The sequence below is a fragment of the Athene cunicularia genome (genome assembly GCF_003259725.1).
Source record: "Athene cunicularia isolate RWA chromosome 2 unlocalized genomic scaffold, athCun1 chr2_part1, whole genome shotgun sequence".
Classification (NCBI taxonomy): Eukaryota; Metazoa; Chordata; class Aves; order Strigiformes; family Strigidae; genus Athene; species Athene cunicularia.
The window spans coordinates 3,828,949-3,846,545 of NW_020799095.1; the positions used below are offsets into that span (position 1 = coordinate 3,828,949).

Genomic DNA, 17,597 nt, shown 5'->3' on the forward strand with positions numbered 1-17,597 from the left:
GGACAACAGCATCTCTGTGTAAAATTAATATTATGACACTTTTCCTAGGAGGCTGTTTCTGGAAATCCATCCATATTTGAGCAAAGAGCTTGCAGTGCTTACAGATACTAACCTGAGCCTCTGACAGAAGCTTGGTTATTTACTGGTCATTGTCTCTGTATCAGCAGGAAACTACTTGAGAATGTTTTTCTGTTACTTACCCTTGCAGTCATGCATCTTCTTCCCATTTTTGCTTGCAAATGCTCTAACATAACTTCCCAAAGGAACTGCTATTTGATGTGTAGTCCCCACATTTTCTCTTTAATCTGTTCTTTTGTGTATCTTTCCAGATGGCAGGCACCATTTTAACAGATAATACAAGATAAAGGGTCGTGAGATGGTCCTAGCCCTGTGCCTCTCTACCCTAAGCCAATGTCATCTGTATCTAAAGTATTCCCAGTCCGTTTCACCTGTTCTTCAAAATTTCTTGTGATGAGGACTCCAGGCTTCCCTAGGCAAGCTATTCTAGAATTTACTGTTAGGAAAGTTGTCAACCACTAACCAAAGTTAAACTGAACTGCTAACATACTGCTGTATGTAAGCCAATTATCACTTTGTCCACAGCTGATGCAAAGTATATCCTTGTGCTCTGAGACTGTTTTGTGCCCTCTCTGTTATCGTCTTACCTCACTGATGGACTGGATTTACAGACATTTTAAGAGGTGCAGAGCAACATAGAGAAGACTCGGCAAGGATTTGAAAGGGTGAGCAGGTCCTGAATGGCCTGGTCCAGGTGCTGCAGCAGTTGGGGTTTTTTTTGAAAGAAATTCCTGAGTTGCAAGAAAGCTGTCTTGCAGGCCAGGATTTTAAAGTGCAGCCAAACTCAAGGCCCTGGCTGGAAGATCATGTGACAAAAGGAACTGTAAGCTACAGAAGAATGGGGTCTGCTTTAATGGTTCTCCTTCAATGAGAAGGCAAAACCAGGCAGGAAGAGATGATCTTGGGACTTTATGCGAAGGGCTGAATAGGAAAATGTTGGAAAAAGATGCCACAGGGATCTTTGTCATGCTTTTGCTGAATAAAGTGTGTATGTTTAAAAATCCCTTTTCACAGGATATTTTCTGTTGCTTGCTATGTTATCAAAGATGTGAGTAGTGAACCAGAGTCCCCAGCTTTGGGGAAGTCTTGAAAGTGTATGTTAACTACAGTAGGTTTCAGAGAACCAGTGTTTGTTTGAGGCCCTTGGTAATGCAATCAGTAAGCCTTTCAGTAGGATATCCGGGCTTTGTGGCCAAGGAATTGGCAGTGTATTTAAAAATTCCTGGTTTAGGCTTTAGCACCTAGACCTGTCCTTCAGGAGCCAAGTATATATAGGACTCCAGGGTCTGAGGAAGGTCCCACTTTTAATTCTGTAGTGATGTAATGGGAAGCACAGTCTTGCTCATGAAACTCCCCAGCGCACATTCACAGCAGACTCCATGCAAGCATCATGATAAGATTGCTATCTTGCACTTTAGTGATATAGTTGCAACTGCTTGACCATAATTTAGCCTTTTTTAAATTTTTTGGTAGACATGGAGGGGAAAAAAAAAAAAAGACTCCCTAATGGAACTGGAAGTTGAATTTGAAACTCCAATAGAAGGGGCCTTTGTTAAGTACAGTGGATCTGCTGAACATCAGTGCAAATCCAGTATCTACGGTTTGAAAGGATTTTTCTGTTAAGTTTCCTTATTCATTGTAAGTGTATGCACTATTTTCTTTGAACTTCGTGCTTCTGTTGGGCTCATGCTTTTCTACTAATACTAATTGAGACTTTTTGGTGTTACCTCTGGTTGTGGGTCAGAATACAAATCTGAGCACAGTGTGGGGAAATGCCTAACAATTGAGGGTTAGCCCTCTGATGCTACAGCTAAGAAATTATTATTCTCTGTTCCTGTTTCATTCTTCCTTAAGTCTTGCTGCTTCTTCCTCTCATACTAGGGAAGTCTTATGTGTTGAGAAACTCAAAAAATTTCCTTTCTCTGTCTCTGGTTGTCTGAAGTGGAGTCAATCTCCACCCCGTCCACCTATCAGTCATTAGTTTGTAAGCGGGATGAAGATGCTTTTGCTTCCAGCTCGCTTATGCCTTTCTCCTTTCTTTCAAACCCCATTTAGAGGTTCCTTTTTGCAAGCCCCACAAATTTTGGTCAGCTGCACACTTTTTATGGATCTTTAGTCTAAATTTAGCCGGAAGTCACTCCTGGTTGTGGGCTTCTGAAATAGCACTCCCCAAACCACTTGCCTTGGGAGGTGAATGGCTGTGTATGGTGGCTGCAGAATCTGGATGTGTTCCCGTGCTATGGGTGAAGGGGCCTTCTGAAGCATAGGTAGAATTGTTGAGGAGAAGGAGGAAAAGAAATAGATAGCTTACTCTTAACCTTCCTCATGCCCTGTCTGTTGCTGAGCTTTAGACTATAACCTTTCTCCTGTTTATTGAAAATGTTAGTTGCTGTTTTCACAGCAGGCACATGTGGGATAAGAAAGAAGCTGCACACAAGGAAAATTGGCACTCCTTTCTTGCCTCCTCCAGGTTAGATTTTATTTCTGGATGTTTAAACACCTCACTGTACCAGGAAGGCTTCCCAGAAGACTTGAGGCTCTGAGAGATGGATCTGGATCCTTCACACACTCTACATACTTTATCTCAAGCTTTCTGACATTTTCCCCCCTCAGTTTTAGGATGTGGTTTGTATTATTCATGAATAGCTAGATCCGGTGCACTGAAGAACCTGAGAACCTAATACTGAACTCATGAGGGGTTAGCATGATTTCCTGCAAAATTGTGTCAAAGCTGTGACTTCTGCTACTGTGCATTCCTATGTTGCTCTTTTGGTCCTTTGATCCAGAGCAGACTTCAAAAGCTGAAGTTAAAACAATGTGAGGGTTTTTTACTACAGCCAAACATAGACACTTGCAGATGTGAGTTTATTTAGAGCACTGAGTCCACCTAGCTTGTGTTGAAATAGAAGAAAATTGCTGCTGGTTGGAATCTGCTATAGCAGGTCTTCATTTACTTTTTCGAGTCTAACTTCTCAGGGTTGTTTGGTTTGACTCAAAGGCATAAGAGATGTTGAAGAAAATCTAGAGCTTCTACGGATCCTTTCTAATTTTAACTGCCTGACACTAAGAAAGTTGATGTTTTAGTATTAGATAAATTTTGAACTCCTCTTAATGTCCACTATTGGAAAAAAGGGGACACACTACATGTGCCCACCACCCCAAAATTAAGCTTGTTCACCCATCCTAGGAAATAGAGAACTTGGACAAAAGGTGCCAGTAATTCAGATGCAAGAGTAGAAGTAGCTATGCTGAAATTGCCCAAGGGCTTTTTTTTTTTTTCAATTCTGAAAAAAACAGACTGTGTGAAGATACTGAAATGAGATTACAGTAGTAGCATACTTGACTTGCATGAAGTTTGTTTCTTCTGTTCCTGTAGGTACGGTACAAAGTGCTGAAACAGGGGATGTTTAAGCACTATGGAGATACAAGTGAACAAGGATATTTACTGTTACAAAACATGATCTGGGTGAGAAGCCTAATGAAGACAGAGGGAGAAGCATAATAATGTGTCGGGTAAATAGTGGGTTGCTTGTTGGGTATTTTTTTAATTTATTTTATCTTTTTTCAAGCCTAAGCATGTTGGCAGTGGAGTGGTGGAAGAAAATAATTTCCCTTTTGGTGCCTCCAGCCACCACCAGCCAGGCTGTGGCCTTCCATCTCACTGAACTGGCAACAGTGAATGATGCTGAGATCTGTAGTTTTCAGGTTTTTCATAGTTACAAGGGGAAAATCTTACATGATAGAAGGGGGGTGAACTGAGGTGAAGATTCAGCTCCCCTGGCTGGATGTGTGCAGGTTGGGGAAAATACATCCAAATACTAACAAAAAATCAATATAACTGCAAGGTTGTAAATACGCAGAGCTTTGCTGGTACTTGCTCCCCAGTTGCTTATCACTATCTTGTCTTACAATTTATCCTTGCAGTTCAAGTTAGAAACCATACTTTTTCTGACAGTCCTTGATATGCATCACATGTTTTCAGTTGTTCACAGAATAGTAAGGCTAGATGATGCCTGGTTCAGTTACACTGTGGTTTCTGGTGAGCAAGTACCTTCTTCGGAAATACAAACATGCTGTTGTACTTGTCCTGCAAGGTGGGTGAAAGAACATTTAGGGATTCCCACAGTTTCTTCTCTCTCTGTGTAATGAGTTTGTCAAGGGTCTGTCCCATTGGCGCAACACACAAGGGTGCTTTCTTTGAGGCTGAGGGTTTCAAAAATACACGGGAGATCAGCTCATATTACTTGTGGTCCTTGTTTTCCTTTTCTCATTTAACAGACATGTATTTTTGCATATAAGAATAATGGTACTGTGTTTGACTAAGGTCTGCCTAGCCCTGTATACTCTCTTGAAGGTGAGCATATCTGATCATCTTTCTGAGTTTCAGCACCTGAAACTTTCAGGTGAAGTCTTCTGTTTTCTTACTAAGTTGAGCTGGAATTTCAGTGCTTTTAAACTCTTTTCAGTAGAAGAGACTGAGCTATGACTGCTGATTCAGCTGCTCTCTTGCCATGACTTGTTTTGCAAAATAACCCCCCTGAAATCTAAAGTTCACACTCTGTGATGCAAACTGGTGTACAGCAATTGAGATTGGTGTACAGTTCTTTCAGCATCTTTGGTCTGTGCTCCATCGTGTAGTTTGATTTTGGAGCATTCCTAACTTATTGTCAGGCTTTATGCCTTTTGCTGTGAAGATTTGATAGTTTGACCTGGAAAGAATGTTGCTGTTCTTATGAAGTACTTAGTTTTTTCCTGCTACCTGTTTTAGTAAGTTCATGCAAATTGGTGAAACCCCCTGCTTGATTACAAATGTCAAAATGTGTAGTAAATTGCACAAGCAAGACTACAAGGGGTAGGGGTTTTGTCTGCAAACCTTAATGATTCAGGACAAAAGTCACCCATTGAATGAGAAATGTTGGGAAGAAATTGCTCAAAACCAAAGGCTTTTTTTAGAATAATGCATTATGAAGTTGTTTGCATCTTCTGTGGAAGAAGTTGAAACTCTATGGGCTATGAGTGAAAGAGTGTGCATAGTTCTTGATGTCTTGAGATAAGACAAGAAATCTAGAAATGAATACCCAGATTTTTGTGTCTATAATAAATACTTGGTTTCGTTGTAGTACTTTTCATCTGCAAAATGCTTTGTTTTACAGAGGAGGGCAGAGTCTTGATTTCTGTGTAGCAGATGCAAGATGTTTTTTGGGGGGGAAGTCTTTTTTGGGCCTGTCAACTCTGGTTAATAGGTAGTGCTGGACATGGTTGGGCAACTTCTGCCTTGTTTAAATCTGCAGCCCAATATGATAAGGAAGTCAGTGCAGACAGTGGAAGCCATCTAGTAAGCTGCAGGTACTAAAACATGGGGGGTTTTCTGAACAGGACCATTGTCTGCACAAACATGACTGGAGCCAGTTGTGTTCTGCCCCGTGCACTGCAGTCTGTCTGCATGGGATGCTGCATTTGCTGTCACAAAGGAGAAATGCCTTTTTGTTCAAAGGGCACCTCTAGCTGATGAGTGTGTACAAGGTCTCAAGTACCAGGTCCTCAGCTGCTGCACTCGGTGGTGTACGCTCACCTATCTTGTGCCATTCACCAACCTCAAAGATGTGGCTTTTGCTCACAGATTTTGTTTGGTTTAAACGTGTTTTATTTTGCTTTTGCCAAAACAGTAACTTTGTGGGATTTTGTGGCCTCAGGTCTAGAAAACATGGCAGATTTTTTTTTTTTTTTAGGAGATACCACTAAAATGAACTAGGTACTATTTGCTCTGTTGTTAGGCAGTATCAGCTTTTCCACAGCTATTTCTGTACAAATAGTTGGCACTTTGTAGAGCTTTTACATTTTTCTAGGAACCTGGAAGCCTAGACATACTCAGTGGTTTATGTTGGCATGATGGTTCATGAGTTGAATGCGTGACCTGAAAATCCAGGCTGCATTCAGTCACATCATATAATGACTGAGGTCTTTATTATGAATTACCTTACAGAAAAGATAAGCTATTTTTTCTTCTTATGACACAATTAGTACTTGCCCTGCGTCTGTACAAATGCATTCTTGGAATTAAAAAAAAAAAATCATGCAAAGAAAAATTCTGCAGAATCTTGTGTATCTAGTGCTGACCTTGCTTTATCAGTCTCTGACACAAATTGTTATAATAATAATCACTTTAGCATTTATGAAAGGTCAACTCTTATTTGATGTTTGATTGTTTACATTTTATTCACATAGTCCCACTTTGATAGAGTCCATAAAACGCTGGGTTTTTTTACACTAGAGAAGCAACAAAAGTTCATTTGCTAAGCAAATTTCATGAACAGTCAGATTTAAAAAAAACAAAACACAAAAAAATTTCCTTTTCTGTCTGGTAGTCTTCTACAGTAACATTCATCACTTTACTGAAATTTTGCTTCTAATGCTAGCTTTTTTCTAAATTCTGGCACATTTCCTGTGGGTATGTGGAATAAGCTACTGATTGAGCAGTGTGGTGGATCTATTGTATTAAGGTTGTTAACAAAAAATAGTGTGTTATGTAAGACAAATCCATGAGTTTTCTATAATTTTTGGTTACATGATGAATTTTCCAGTATTTCCCTATCAGAATCAAATTTCAATAAGAATTCAGAGTTGAAATAATGGAATGTTTTATTTCAATAATGTTGAAAAATAGGCTGTGTTTACTCTAAAATAGTTTTAATCTGAAGCTGAAACAAAATGCAAACTAGTGTTGGATTAAAAGGTGTTGATCATTAGTCAGTGCAACTGCTGCCAAAAATCTGTTCTTTCCAGTGTTCAGACTTTCATGAAACTGCCTTTTCAAATGAAAAATGTTTTGCCAGTGTAGTGTGTAATCACAAGACAGGCATCCTACTTGTGTGAATGCTGTGTGCAGAGAACGTGAGCTTCAACTGGTGAGGAAATTAATGGATTTACTCCATGTGACTGTGGGAGAGGAGGTTACAGCATACATATTTGTGCAAAAAGCCAGAGCAGAAGCAGATGGGAGCCAGCCTCCCCATGGGAGATTTTGGGTGTTCCTTAATATTTCTGAGGAAAGGAAGTGAGTAATGATCTGCATCATGCAAGGATGGGTTGGTGAAGCAGAACCAAGGAGAAAACAGTCTGAATCCAAACTTCCTTTTTCTTTCTTTTGTAAACTATTCAGCTCCTCTGTAGCATTGCAGGTTTTTGTGTGACACCTCGTGCTATGGGTTTCGCTCTTCTAGAAAGCATAAACAAGATTTGTGTTAGGAAGAGCAGACCCATGCTCTGCAGCTTTTCAGCACTGTTTGCACAGCCTGCAGACAACATCATTGTTCCTTGCAATCATCCAGACATATTTTCTTTTCATATATTTTCTTGTGAATGAGCAACATGGGCATAGGCAACAGAGGAAAAAAAATCCTTCTCTTTGTTCTCTATGTGTTTTTTTATACCTTTTGCACCTACTTTTGTAGTGGAAAAGGTAAGTCACTCTGTCTGGCGGTCATGGTCTTACTTGTGGTCAGATTTCAGTTTACCAGTTATGAGCAAGTAGAGAGATCCATTGTGGTCTTTTTTCACTTTGATTAAGATAACTTTGTGTTACTACTAGCAGGTACTGCTCTCTGTGTGTGTTGATGGCGACAGATTAAAAGTCAGGGATGGACCATCTCTTCAGTCTACCTGCTCAAACTACAGTACTTCTGTGGAGATATTTTAAGGAGTGCCAAGTCCCTGTGCAGAAGAGACAAATACACTTTTCATGCAGGAATGTCCACTTGTCGTTCCAGACACTGTCCAAGGTACGAAAGTCTTTTCCTGAACTTGGCTGCTTGGGGCTTCTCAGGAAATGCTGATGAAATGCCACTGGTCTCTTTTGAGCAGAAGAGTGGATCTGGTAATGCCAATCTTCATTCAGTCTTTGTTTTCTTACAGGCTGCTAACAGCACTGAGAGTACCTTTTATGAGGGTTTCATAACAGATCTGGTTCTTGCAGATGAGTTTCTTGGTGACTTGCTATAGTTGTTAAAAGCAAAAGCAAAAAAATAAACATATTTTTGGAGTTTAAACAATCTTAGTGCCTTAGTAGCTTTTATTTTGCAGCAGCTGAAATCAAAAAAAGTTTTCAGTGTGCACTTACTGAGGTACATAGTACTGAATGCATGCTGTTACACTTTTGCAACAAGAAACTAAAACCCAAAGAAAAGTCAACCCTTCCAAGATGACTTGAAATAATTAAAAAAAAAAAAAACAAAAAAAACAAAAACAACCCACAAAACCCAAAGCTATATGATGCATTGATCGGTCATGTATTTGAGCTACATTTACACAGGGATTAATTCTTTTTTTTTTCTTTCGGTCACCTGCAAACAGGAATCCTTGCTTTCTGGTGTTTTAGAACATACATCACCCTCTGTGCCAGCAAATAATATCTTTTATTGGATGATGGCTTTAGCTGGTCATCTTTGTCCACTTACCTGCAGATACCCTTCACATTAACCTGTGGTCCTCTTCACAGAACTGGGATTCAGATGGGAACCTGAATCTGATTGGCTGGGCCATCTCACATTTGGCTACCAGAAAGGGCACAGTATGGGCAGCTCTTACCTGGAGTTCCCCCAGGCTGAAATGTGAATCTTCTCTAAAGAGAGCTGGGAAGGCCCTGAGATTCTGTCCAAAATGTGCATTGTGCTCGTAATGTCTGAGCTCTTGCTCTGTGCCTCAGATCCCCTAGCTGTAAGACAGCAATTTATTAAAAATGTCAAGTGACCAGTGATGCAGAAGACATTAATTACTCTTCTCCAGTACAGCCAATGATATGCGTGCTACCATTTCTGTGAGTTCAAAAGGAGGGTCAAAAATAAATTAAGATAAAAGCCTAAGTGTGGCCTGTGAGCACTCTTCTTTTGAGGCAAGCATGTGAAGGACCTGTGGAGGAATATGCTCTGCCAAGGGAAAGAACAGCAGCATTGGTCAGTCATACCAGTGCTCCATGAAGGAGCTGGCAGAGGACTTGGGTTTTGCTGGTTTGGAATAGACAAAGTGCTTTTCCACTTTTGAGCCTCATTTCTGAGAAGTGTCTTTGATTCAACGACTGTCCCACAAAATGGGAGTTTGTCGATTTTTCTGATGGATGTTGCTGCCGAATGTCTGTGAAAAAGAAAATAATCCTGTAAGCATCTAACTTGGAGTCTCCTCATTGATAGTGCCTGCTCCACAAGGAGTGATTTCTTCATGGCTGCCAGTGGCACCTGCATACATCGTTGCCGTGTTACAGTAAGATGACTGTAGGTACAACCAGCACTACATCACCTTCGAATGGTCTTATCAGTTACACAAATACTAGAAATCTCACCACAGTTATATTCACAATTCATTTTCAGTCTCCTACTTAAAAGCTTCTTTCTTGCCTGGAGTAACGAAGTCCTGTTGAGCTCTCTGTAGGCATTGCCTTAAGCACCATTTTAATGATCATTTTGATTGACATTACTAAATGGCCTTTGATTTCTAACTGTAAATTAAGTCAAATGAAGATACCTGCATGAGAGGTGGAAGTTGATGAGGTTGGTCTCTGGCTGTGTTGAGAAAAAAAAAAAAAAAAAAAAAAAAATGTGTGAGTGTAGATCTCTGCTGGCCACTTTAGACTGGAAGCATCCTGGTAACAGAGGAGCACCGTAGTGCTTGTTGAATTGTACTCTTTCAGGCCATGTGTGCAGAGCTGGTGCTGGGACAGTGGCAAGCAATAATAGTATAGGAAGGAAAATAGCAGTTCCTCACTGGCGCTCACACTGAGAGGAGTAGATTGGGAGGAGGCTGCTGACCATGATGCTGCTTCTGCACAACTGAAAGGGATGAAGCCATCTTCCAAGGTAAAAGGTAAGTGTATAATTAATCTTTGTTTAGGGAGTGACTGTGGTGGCCTAAGTGCTGTATGAAAACAAACCAACCAACTTTTTTTTTACCTTTTCATTATTATTTGTATTTAATATAGTTAAGCTGATTTTCCCCTCATCTGTCTTTCTGTGGTGGCTTAGCACAACTGAAGAGAGAACACAGGCTGGCCTTCTGAGGAACCCTAATGTAAAAATGTGGGTTTAAGAATGAGTCAGCTTTGCCTCACTCAAATGTCTATCCATTTTCTTTCATGGTTCAGTAGGTCTGTACATGCCATCATTCATGGCTTGGAAACTCTTGTTCAGCTAAAATGACACCTTTTGGTCAACTGACATTTTGAAAATCCCTGATTTATTTTTGTCTGTATTAGTACTATTATCCTGTCCTTTCTCATCAGCAGATTTCAGAGCCCTCTCTCAAAAAAGGAGTGGCATTATCCACTGTAGCTCAGTGCATGGGGGAGGAGGGTTTGTTCCCAGAGACAGCAGAGAAAGCCACCCGCGTTTGATGAGCTCCAGTCCCAGGACCTGGATTCCTGAGCCCATCACTTAAAGGTGAGCTCCCCCTTGCACCCGATTCAACAAACCAGCTCAGCGCACAGCTTTCAGCTTGGTTGCTTGGTCATCCAGCACATACATTGAGTAGCTGTGAGTATTACTGGGAGGACTGGAAGAGATTATTTAGGCAGAGAAGCAAGGACAATGTTCATCTGGAGGGAGCTCTGGCTGTACCAGGCACCCTCTGCACCAAAGGCACATGTGCACAGGCTGTGGGGCACAAAGCTGAGCAGCAGTGTGAAGCATTTTCGAGTTTTGTGTGGAAAAGGGGCTTTACACCAGCTCCATTTGTGGCAGTGCTGCACAGCCGCTGGGTGCGGCCCGTTAATTCCACACATGAGCAGATTTGGTGTCCTCCCCCACCACAGGGTGTGTGCCCAGAGCCAGACCAGCTTGTGAGCTGCTGGCCATCTCGGTGCTGTTCCCAACATTGCTCTTAGCACTGGACCTCTCTTGTCTCTAGAGAGCCTCTCTTGTCTAAGACCCTAAGGCTTGCTTTTGCTTGTAAACCATAATTTTTGCCAGGCCAGCACAGGAAGCCCTTCCCCTGGTCTGGAAAGCAAGGTTTCTCAAAAGGACCCATGTATTCTTACTGTCTGGAAGGATCACAGAGTAAGACCAAGAAGAAGTAACTTCAGTGTGCTGTCTGGCTTCCAGGTTAATCTGTGCACTTGACTGATGAACAGCTCAGCAGTTCACGGTGACTGTGCCACCTGTATCACATCTGTGAGGACAATGTGCCATGCCAACTTGGGAGTGACATGTTCGGTTCAGTGGCATCTGTGAGACTTTGAAGCACCTGATGCTTGCAATTTGTCTTCCTTTTCCCTTTCAAAATAGGTAATAGATGGCTTAACCACCCCCCTTTGCTACAGTTTTTCCCAGTTGATTTGCTCAGTGTCTTGTAAGGTTTTGAGTAGTAAGAATTTAGTCTTTTTCTTGGGAAGGAAGACACTTTCTTACTGCAAGTAATGTCTTCCACAGCTATTCTTATCTTCATTAACGCAGATCCTTGCTTGTCAGCCTCAGCAAACTGCTAATGCTAATGCATTCCCAAAATTTATTATGATAGATATATGTGTGCATGAGTATTTAAGTGGGCTGCTTTTTATTTTCAGTCATGTATCATGAGAGAGGTCACATGAAGGTGAGCTTCCACTTACCTTTCTTATTTAGGGTGATGAGAATAATGGTGCTACAGTGTTCTTACATTTCTTCTTCAGCCCTTTCCTGATGCATTTTAATGCCTTGACTGTTCTTTGCAGCCATGCCTGAATGCTGAGAAAGCACTCTGTTATTGACACCATTAGAAAAATAAAAGTATTCCTGCTGAATGGTTGTCATCCAGAAATATCTTCCATTATGTATTTTTCAACTCTTACTTTATCTGCTGCCACATTACCAATTTTTGCCCCTTTTTTAAATTGATTTTCTGACAAAATCTGAACATTGCTGTGTGAGTTTCCTTCCTGTTCCAGATCTCTGATTAACATCATGTACATCTGTGAGTGGCTACTGAGGCACCACGCTTTTTTGCAATTTGCTGTTTCCAGATGCTAGGATTCTTTGTGTGGTTTCTAAGTTATGACAGACTGTTTCTACACAATCTCCAATTTTACTTTCTTTTATTTTGCCAGATATATCTGCAGTAAATGAAAATTGAGTCTTGATGCTAAGTACTTTTGGCACAAAGAACATTCACTTTAAAAGATATCCTTTTAACCAAGATGCTTCATATTTATTCCCACATGCTGGAAAATCAGTTTTTAAAAACACTTTTATTCAAAAATATTTAAAACATTTTCTATGCTAATTAAAATACAGAATTGCTATCCTGAATTACAGTGATAAAGTAATTCAGAATGCTTATATATACACCTACACATAGGCACATGTGGCAATTTAGATACCTAAGAGAAAACACGTCTATAACACAAGGTAATGCATTTGCTTTGCATCTTTACATAAAGAACATATTTTGTGTCCTTTTTCTTAATGACAAGGGGTGTATCCTCTCCCTGAGATGAAACAACAGTAACAGGCACTGTTAATAGCATGCTAAGAGTCAGAATGAACAAGTCCTACAGCGAACAACTGTAGATTTAAAAAATATGGTAATAACCATCCTTCTTGAATAAATGAATATGGTTTCCAAATGCATGTGTTGGTGACAAGCAGCTGTCTCTCCTCTGCCCCTCCACGCAGGCCAGCCTCTGTCTTGGTGGTGGTGAAAAAGCAGCAGCACAGCACAATGCTTTGCGGAGATCTGCTGTTATATCTGAGCAGTGATTTGTAATCAGAGGAGATAGAACTTGCATGTACATTTTCCACATTTCACATCTAGGACACCTTCTGTCATAATATTCAGAAACTCTAGAGTCAGAAATCAAAGCTGAAGTAATTATCCGGCACTAGCTTATTGTTAAATGCATGTGCATTTGCTTAGCTTTTCAAAGTTCCTGCTTTTGTCAGTTTAACTTGCTGGTGAGTTCAGTGGCTGGTCTGAAACACATTACAGACCGTCTTGATCACCTGTAGATTGTGTGTGGAAGGAACTGGTAGATTCAGTGTGGTAAGTGATGTGAACTCCACACCACTTGCAAATATCTCCAGGTAACTGCCAGCTCTTGAAAAGGATCTTCAGGTACTTCTTAAATTTTTCCCCCATGAAGAAGTAGATGACTGGATTGAGGCAACAGTGTAAAAGACCGAGGATCTCTGTTACCTGGAGAGCATAGTCCAGATTCCTGCTCATTTGACAGTCTCTAATGACTCCTGTAACTTCCAGCAGTTGTAAGAAAATAACCATGTTGTAAGGAGTCCAAAAGAAGAAAAACACGATCATGACAGCAAAGATCATCCTCACAGCCTTATTTTTTTTCTCATTTCTGCAGTGAACTAATGTTTTGATGATCATGGAGTAGCAAAATGTCATAACTATAAAAGGGATTAGGAGCCCTAAAATGTTGATTTCCAAAGTGGAAAAAATTTTCCATGTTGTAAAATTGCCTGGATATCTCGGCTTGCAGGTAGTATAATTATGTTCATTAAAAGATTCTCTAAATACAAGTTCTGGAACTGAGGCTGTAAGAGCTACTAGCCATACAACAAGGCTAGTAATCAAGCCATGGAAGGCAGTCCTTGCTTTCAAGGAAAACACTGCACGAACGATTGCCAGGTATCTGTCTATGCTCATAAGCATAATAAAAAATATCCCACTGTAAAACCCAACCAAGTAGATCCACGAAATGATTTTACACAAGGCAGTTCCAAAAACCCATTGGTCTATTGTGAAATAAGACCAGAAGGGCAAGGATAAAACAAAGAGCAAATCTGAGATGGCGAGGTTTAGCAGGTACACATCAGTCATGCTCTTCAGCCTCTTGTATTTGAGGAGGACCACAATGACCAGAGTGTTTCCCATGAGCCCAACCAGGAATACAAGGGTATACAGAACAGGTAGGAAGGAGGCTGCAAACCTCTTGACACTTTCCTTACTGCATGGTTTTGGAGCATCGTTATAATTATCGTAATACTCATATAAGGTTGAGATCTCAGCTTCGGAGGACTCTGTACTTGAAGAACTCATTTTTTTTTTCTCCAGTTCCTGAGAAGGAAAGAATATAAAAATGTCGATGAGTTCCAGCATGTGAAGATCGTGTGGTTACTCAACAAGCCTGACTCACTAGCAGTGACACTTCTCAGTCCAAGTTTTCCAACGCTATTTAAGCATTGTGGGATGCACGCTTGCAAAGTACTGTCCCTGACATTCATGTGCATAGTCCAGGCAAAACTGTGCAACTTGGATGTTAAGCACACAGAACACTGGTCAAATTGCAGAGAGGAAAGCAAATAGGAATGAAGGATACGGACCACAGATATCATCAGAGATCAATCCTGTGCGGAATAAAGTAAAAAGCAAAGCCACTATTCATAGCAGTTCAGGATTTCACCCACCTTTCCAACTAGGCAAACCTCACCATAAGAAAACACCTTCTAATGAAATTACACTTACTGAAAGCTGACATGAGTTTTCAGTAAGAGCTGTCTTCAGTGGCTAAATGAATAATAGGAATTTGTCATTTTCATATGTATGTTCTTTTCTAATAGTCAGAGTTTTAAGCGATGTTACTTCAAGGTAAGTAACTTGGACACAGCACAAATACATTGCTGATGTATTACTGCGTGTGCTATTCGCGTGACAGCTTGTCTTTTTTTTTTTTTTTAGCCTAACATACCAGAATTTTTATAAGCCTGATTTATGTCCATTTTTGTCTTTATTTTTACGAATGGAAAGGAGAAGTGAGTATCATTGTGTTATTTGTCTTTGCACTGTACGTTGCTGCTACATAACAACAAACATGGACTATCATTAACCTGACCCCTACTGTGTGACGTCCCAGGCCTGACACCTCTCCAGCCTACGGCTGTGTTCTGTTACACACAGAGAGGAATTTAATCTGAATTACAAGTCACAGGAACAAAACTGTTGGATGCCAATGGTCTAGAGATGACAGCTTTGCAACAGCTGTACCTAGACATACCTGAATCTAATCTAGGTTAGCATAATATACCTAAATATTTAACACTCAAAACATGCTCACAGAACACATATATAGCCCCTTCTGATGCAGGAGTTATTAAAGCTATTTAAAATTACTGAAGCAGCAACAAAAGGTAAATGAAAAAGCATTACAATCACACCCATGATGAGCATACATGGTACACAACTGTTTCAGCAACTACATTTTGTTGTTTTTACCTTTTTTCTCCTCTTCTCAGATGATGTGAAGAATCTTCTTTGCTTTAAGGGTGCAGAATCATTTGCTTCTCACCAGGTAGCTCTGTCAGGAGGTGCTGCCTACACAGTGATATCCAGCAGCTGCAAAAAGCAGACATCACAAGGTAGCTGTGTCTCTTAACGGAAACTTCGTACTTCCTTATAGATTGTATCACAAGTTCTTCTTTCCTCAACCAGAAATGGTCCCTTAAACTCAGAAATAAAATTAAACATGTCTTATAATGTGTAAGGAAACACAAAGTTTCCACTGAGACCCTGATTGGTGAATTAAAGCAGCTTTATCTTATCCAATAATCATTAAAATAGATGTCACTAAAGCAGCTCTCATTCAGCAGAAACCTTGTTCTTTCTTATGGGTTATAAAACGCATCTCAATCTCAGAAAAAAAAAAATAAAGGATCATCTTCAGTGAGCGGAGAGGAGGAAGGCATTCGATGAGTGTGTGGGAGTCCCTCTGCCAAATAACTCATTTTGCAAGTTACACTATGTAATTGTAGAAGAAAAGAGCTGTATAGGTTTAGTGTAGGGAAGGCTCCTTTTATTCATTGTTTGATCTTCCTAACTGCTGCTTATCTTACTAAGAAAAGACATGAAGGTGTGTTAATTCACACTACCTTTTTCCTTGATGTCTCCCGTAGTAGGTTTTATATACAGCAAATCTACCTCCTACCCCTGAACTGCCACAAATGGTAACAGTGGTAAAAATACCAAATAAGAAGTAGGATGGATGCACGTGTGTGTGGTGTAAAGCAGAGGGTGCTGAGGTTTATCGTGGTTTTTGTCGCACCCGGGATCTTCACAGCTTCTATTAATTTCTTCTGAGACTGCGGTGGACCCTATCTGTCTTTTGGGGGATCCTAGGAAGGGAGAGAGAGCACAGAGGGCATGCCAGTCAAATGGGATGGTTTTGGGTCCCACCAACAGAACAGCTGTGCTAGCAGCTGGCAAGTGCTACTCTCTGTGTCCCAGAAAAGGCCAGCCAAGCAGAAGTAAAACCAATTTCTGGACAGGGGAGGCTGCTTGCTTGTTGGCAGGAGAAACTGAAGAGGACAATGAGAAGCAGAAAAAAGAAAGCTACAGGAGGTGGTTCAGAGGGTAGGAAGAATCATAGATCTCAGTCTAGGAGAGATGGTATGTCTTCTAGTTCAACCTCCAGTGTTACTCCAGACACAAATATAGCTATTGTTCAGTTATGCTGTTTGCTGCTATACCATATACCTCTGACATTGTTACTCTGCCCAATAACTTACATCTGGCTGAAGTCGTTTCTTCCAGAAAAGCTTGATGTGAAGACAGAATGAGATGTAGCATCTATTGGTTTCATACTTCACCAGAATAAAACCATTATATGGGAAATAGCTTCTCAGTCATCTTTCATGTGCTGCATCTGTGGAGATTTTTAAATCTGTCACTGGGAGATGTTCTTCCAGGGCAGGCTATTGCTCTGCAGTTCAGGTACATCTTCAGTTTACTAGCAGTCCTTTAAAGATGTGAATGTCAAATGAGCAGGCGACACTGTGGCACTAGTTTCATCAGCTCTGCTCACAGAAACTAGAAGCTGTTGCTCTTGCTGCTTTTTTGTCTGTGTAAGAGCCTCATTAATCTCTTCTTTGACATGCTAGTGCACAAGGGGCACAAGTTCAGCTCTTCCCCCACAACAGCAATGACATAAAATCTTTCTTTAAGTGCTTGCTTTTCAGGAAAAAAAAAACACATCTTGCTCTTTAGGCATTGTTCTTTCTTAGTTGCTGTAATATTTTTGCCTCAATAAACCACCACCATGCATCTGCGTGCTTATCTTGTCCTACTCATTATTTTCTACTCCATCAAACTAAGTATCTCCTTTGAATTTCATCAGTGGAGATTTTTCTTGATTTCCAGATGTAGTAGTGAATAGAATTGAATCCAGATACAATCTCTACCCTGTAAGAACCCTTCTTGGTTAAGGGATGATTTCCCATCATCAGCAACCTTTTGAAGTCTGTTGACCTGTCCTTAGCACACATGCTAAGGTATGCTTCTGATCTTTCAATCATACCGTTGGCAGGGACCATGACTGCAGCTGTATGAATGCCAGTTCTGCACAATTCATATGGCACTGGCCTGAAGAATGGCCCTATCTGGCATATTGCCTATTGCCCAGTCCTTCCTTGGAAGACTTTCAATTAGCAAATGCTTCCTAAGAAGCTTTTTGTATCTGCTCACCGCCTTGGGTGGAAAACTGGGCTGTTACCCCTGGAGGAGTAGGGCAGCAAAGGCTTCTTGTCAGGGCACATGCGTGCGGCTGTGGT

At 40.7% G+C, this 17,597-nt stretch overlaps 1 protein-coding gene across 1 annotated transcript; it reads right to left on the reverse strand.

The window, feature by feature from the left end:
• Positions 1-12,398: 12,398 nt before the first annotated feature.
• On the reverse strand, positions 12,399-15,334 carry CCR4 (C-C motif chemokine receptor 4). Its single transcript, XM_026843567.1, has 2 exons — positions 15,268-15,334; positions 12,399-14,112 (listed from the first exon to the last, which is right to left on the reverse strand). Exon 2 carries the CDS (start codon positions 14,092-14,094, stop codon positions 13,018-13,020), a length of 1,077 nt encoding a protein of 358 aa, XP_026699368.1. The 5' UTR covers positions 14,095-14,112; positions 15,268-15,334; the 3' UTR covers positions 12,399-13,017.
• Between the last annotated feature and the right edge of the window lie 2,263 nt (positions 15,335-17,597).

Coding starts and splice junctions, on each gene's coding strand:
- CCR4 (XM_026843567.1), bottom strand. CDS start 14,094: ATGAGTTCTTCAAGTACAGAGTCCTCCGAAGCTGAGATCTCAACCTTA.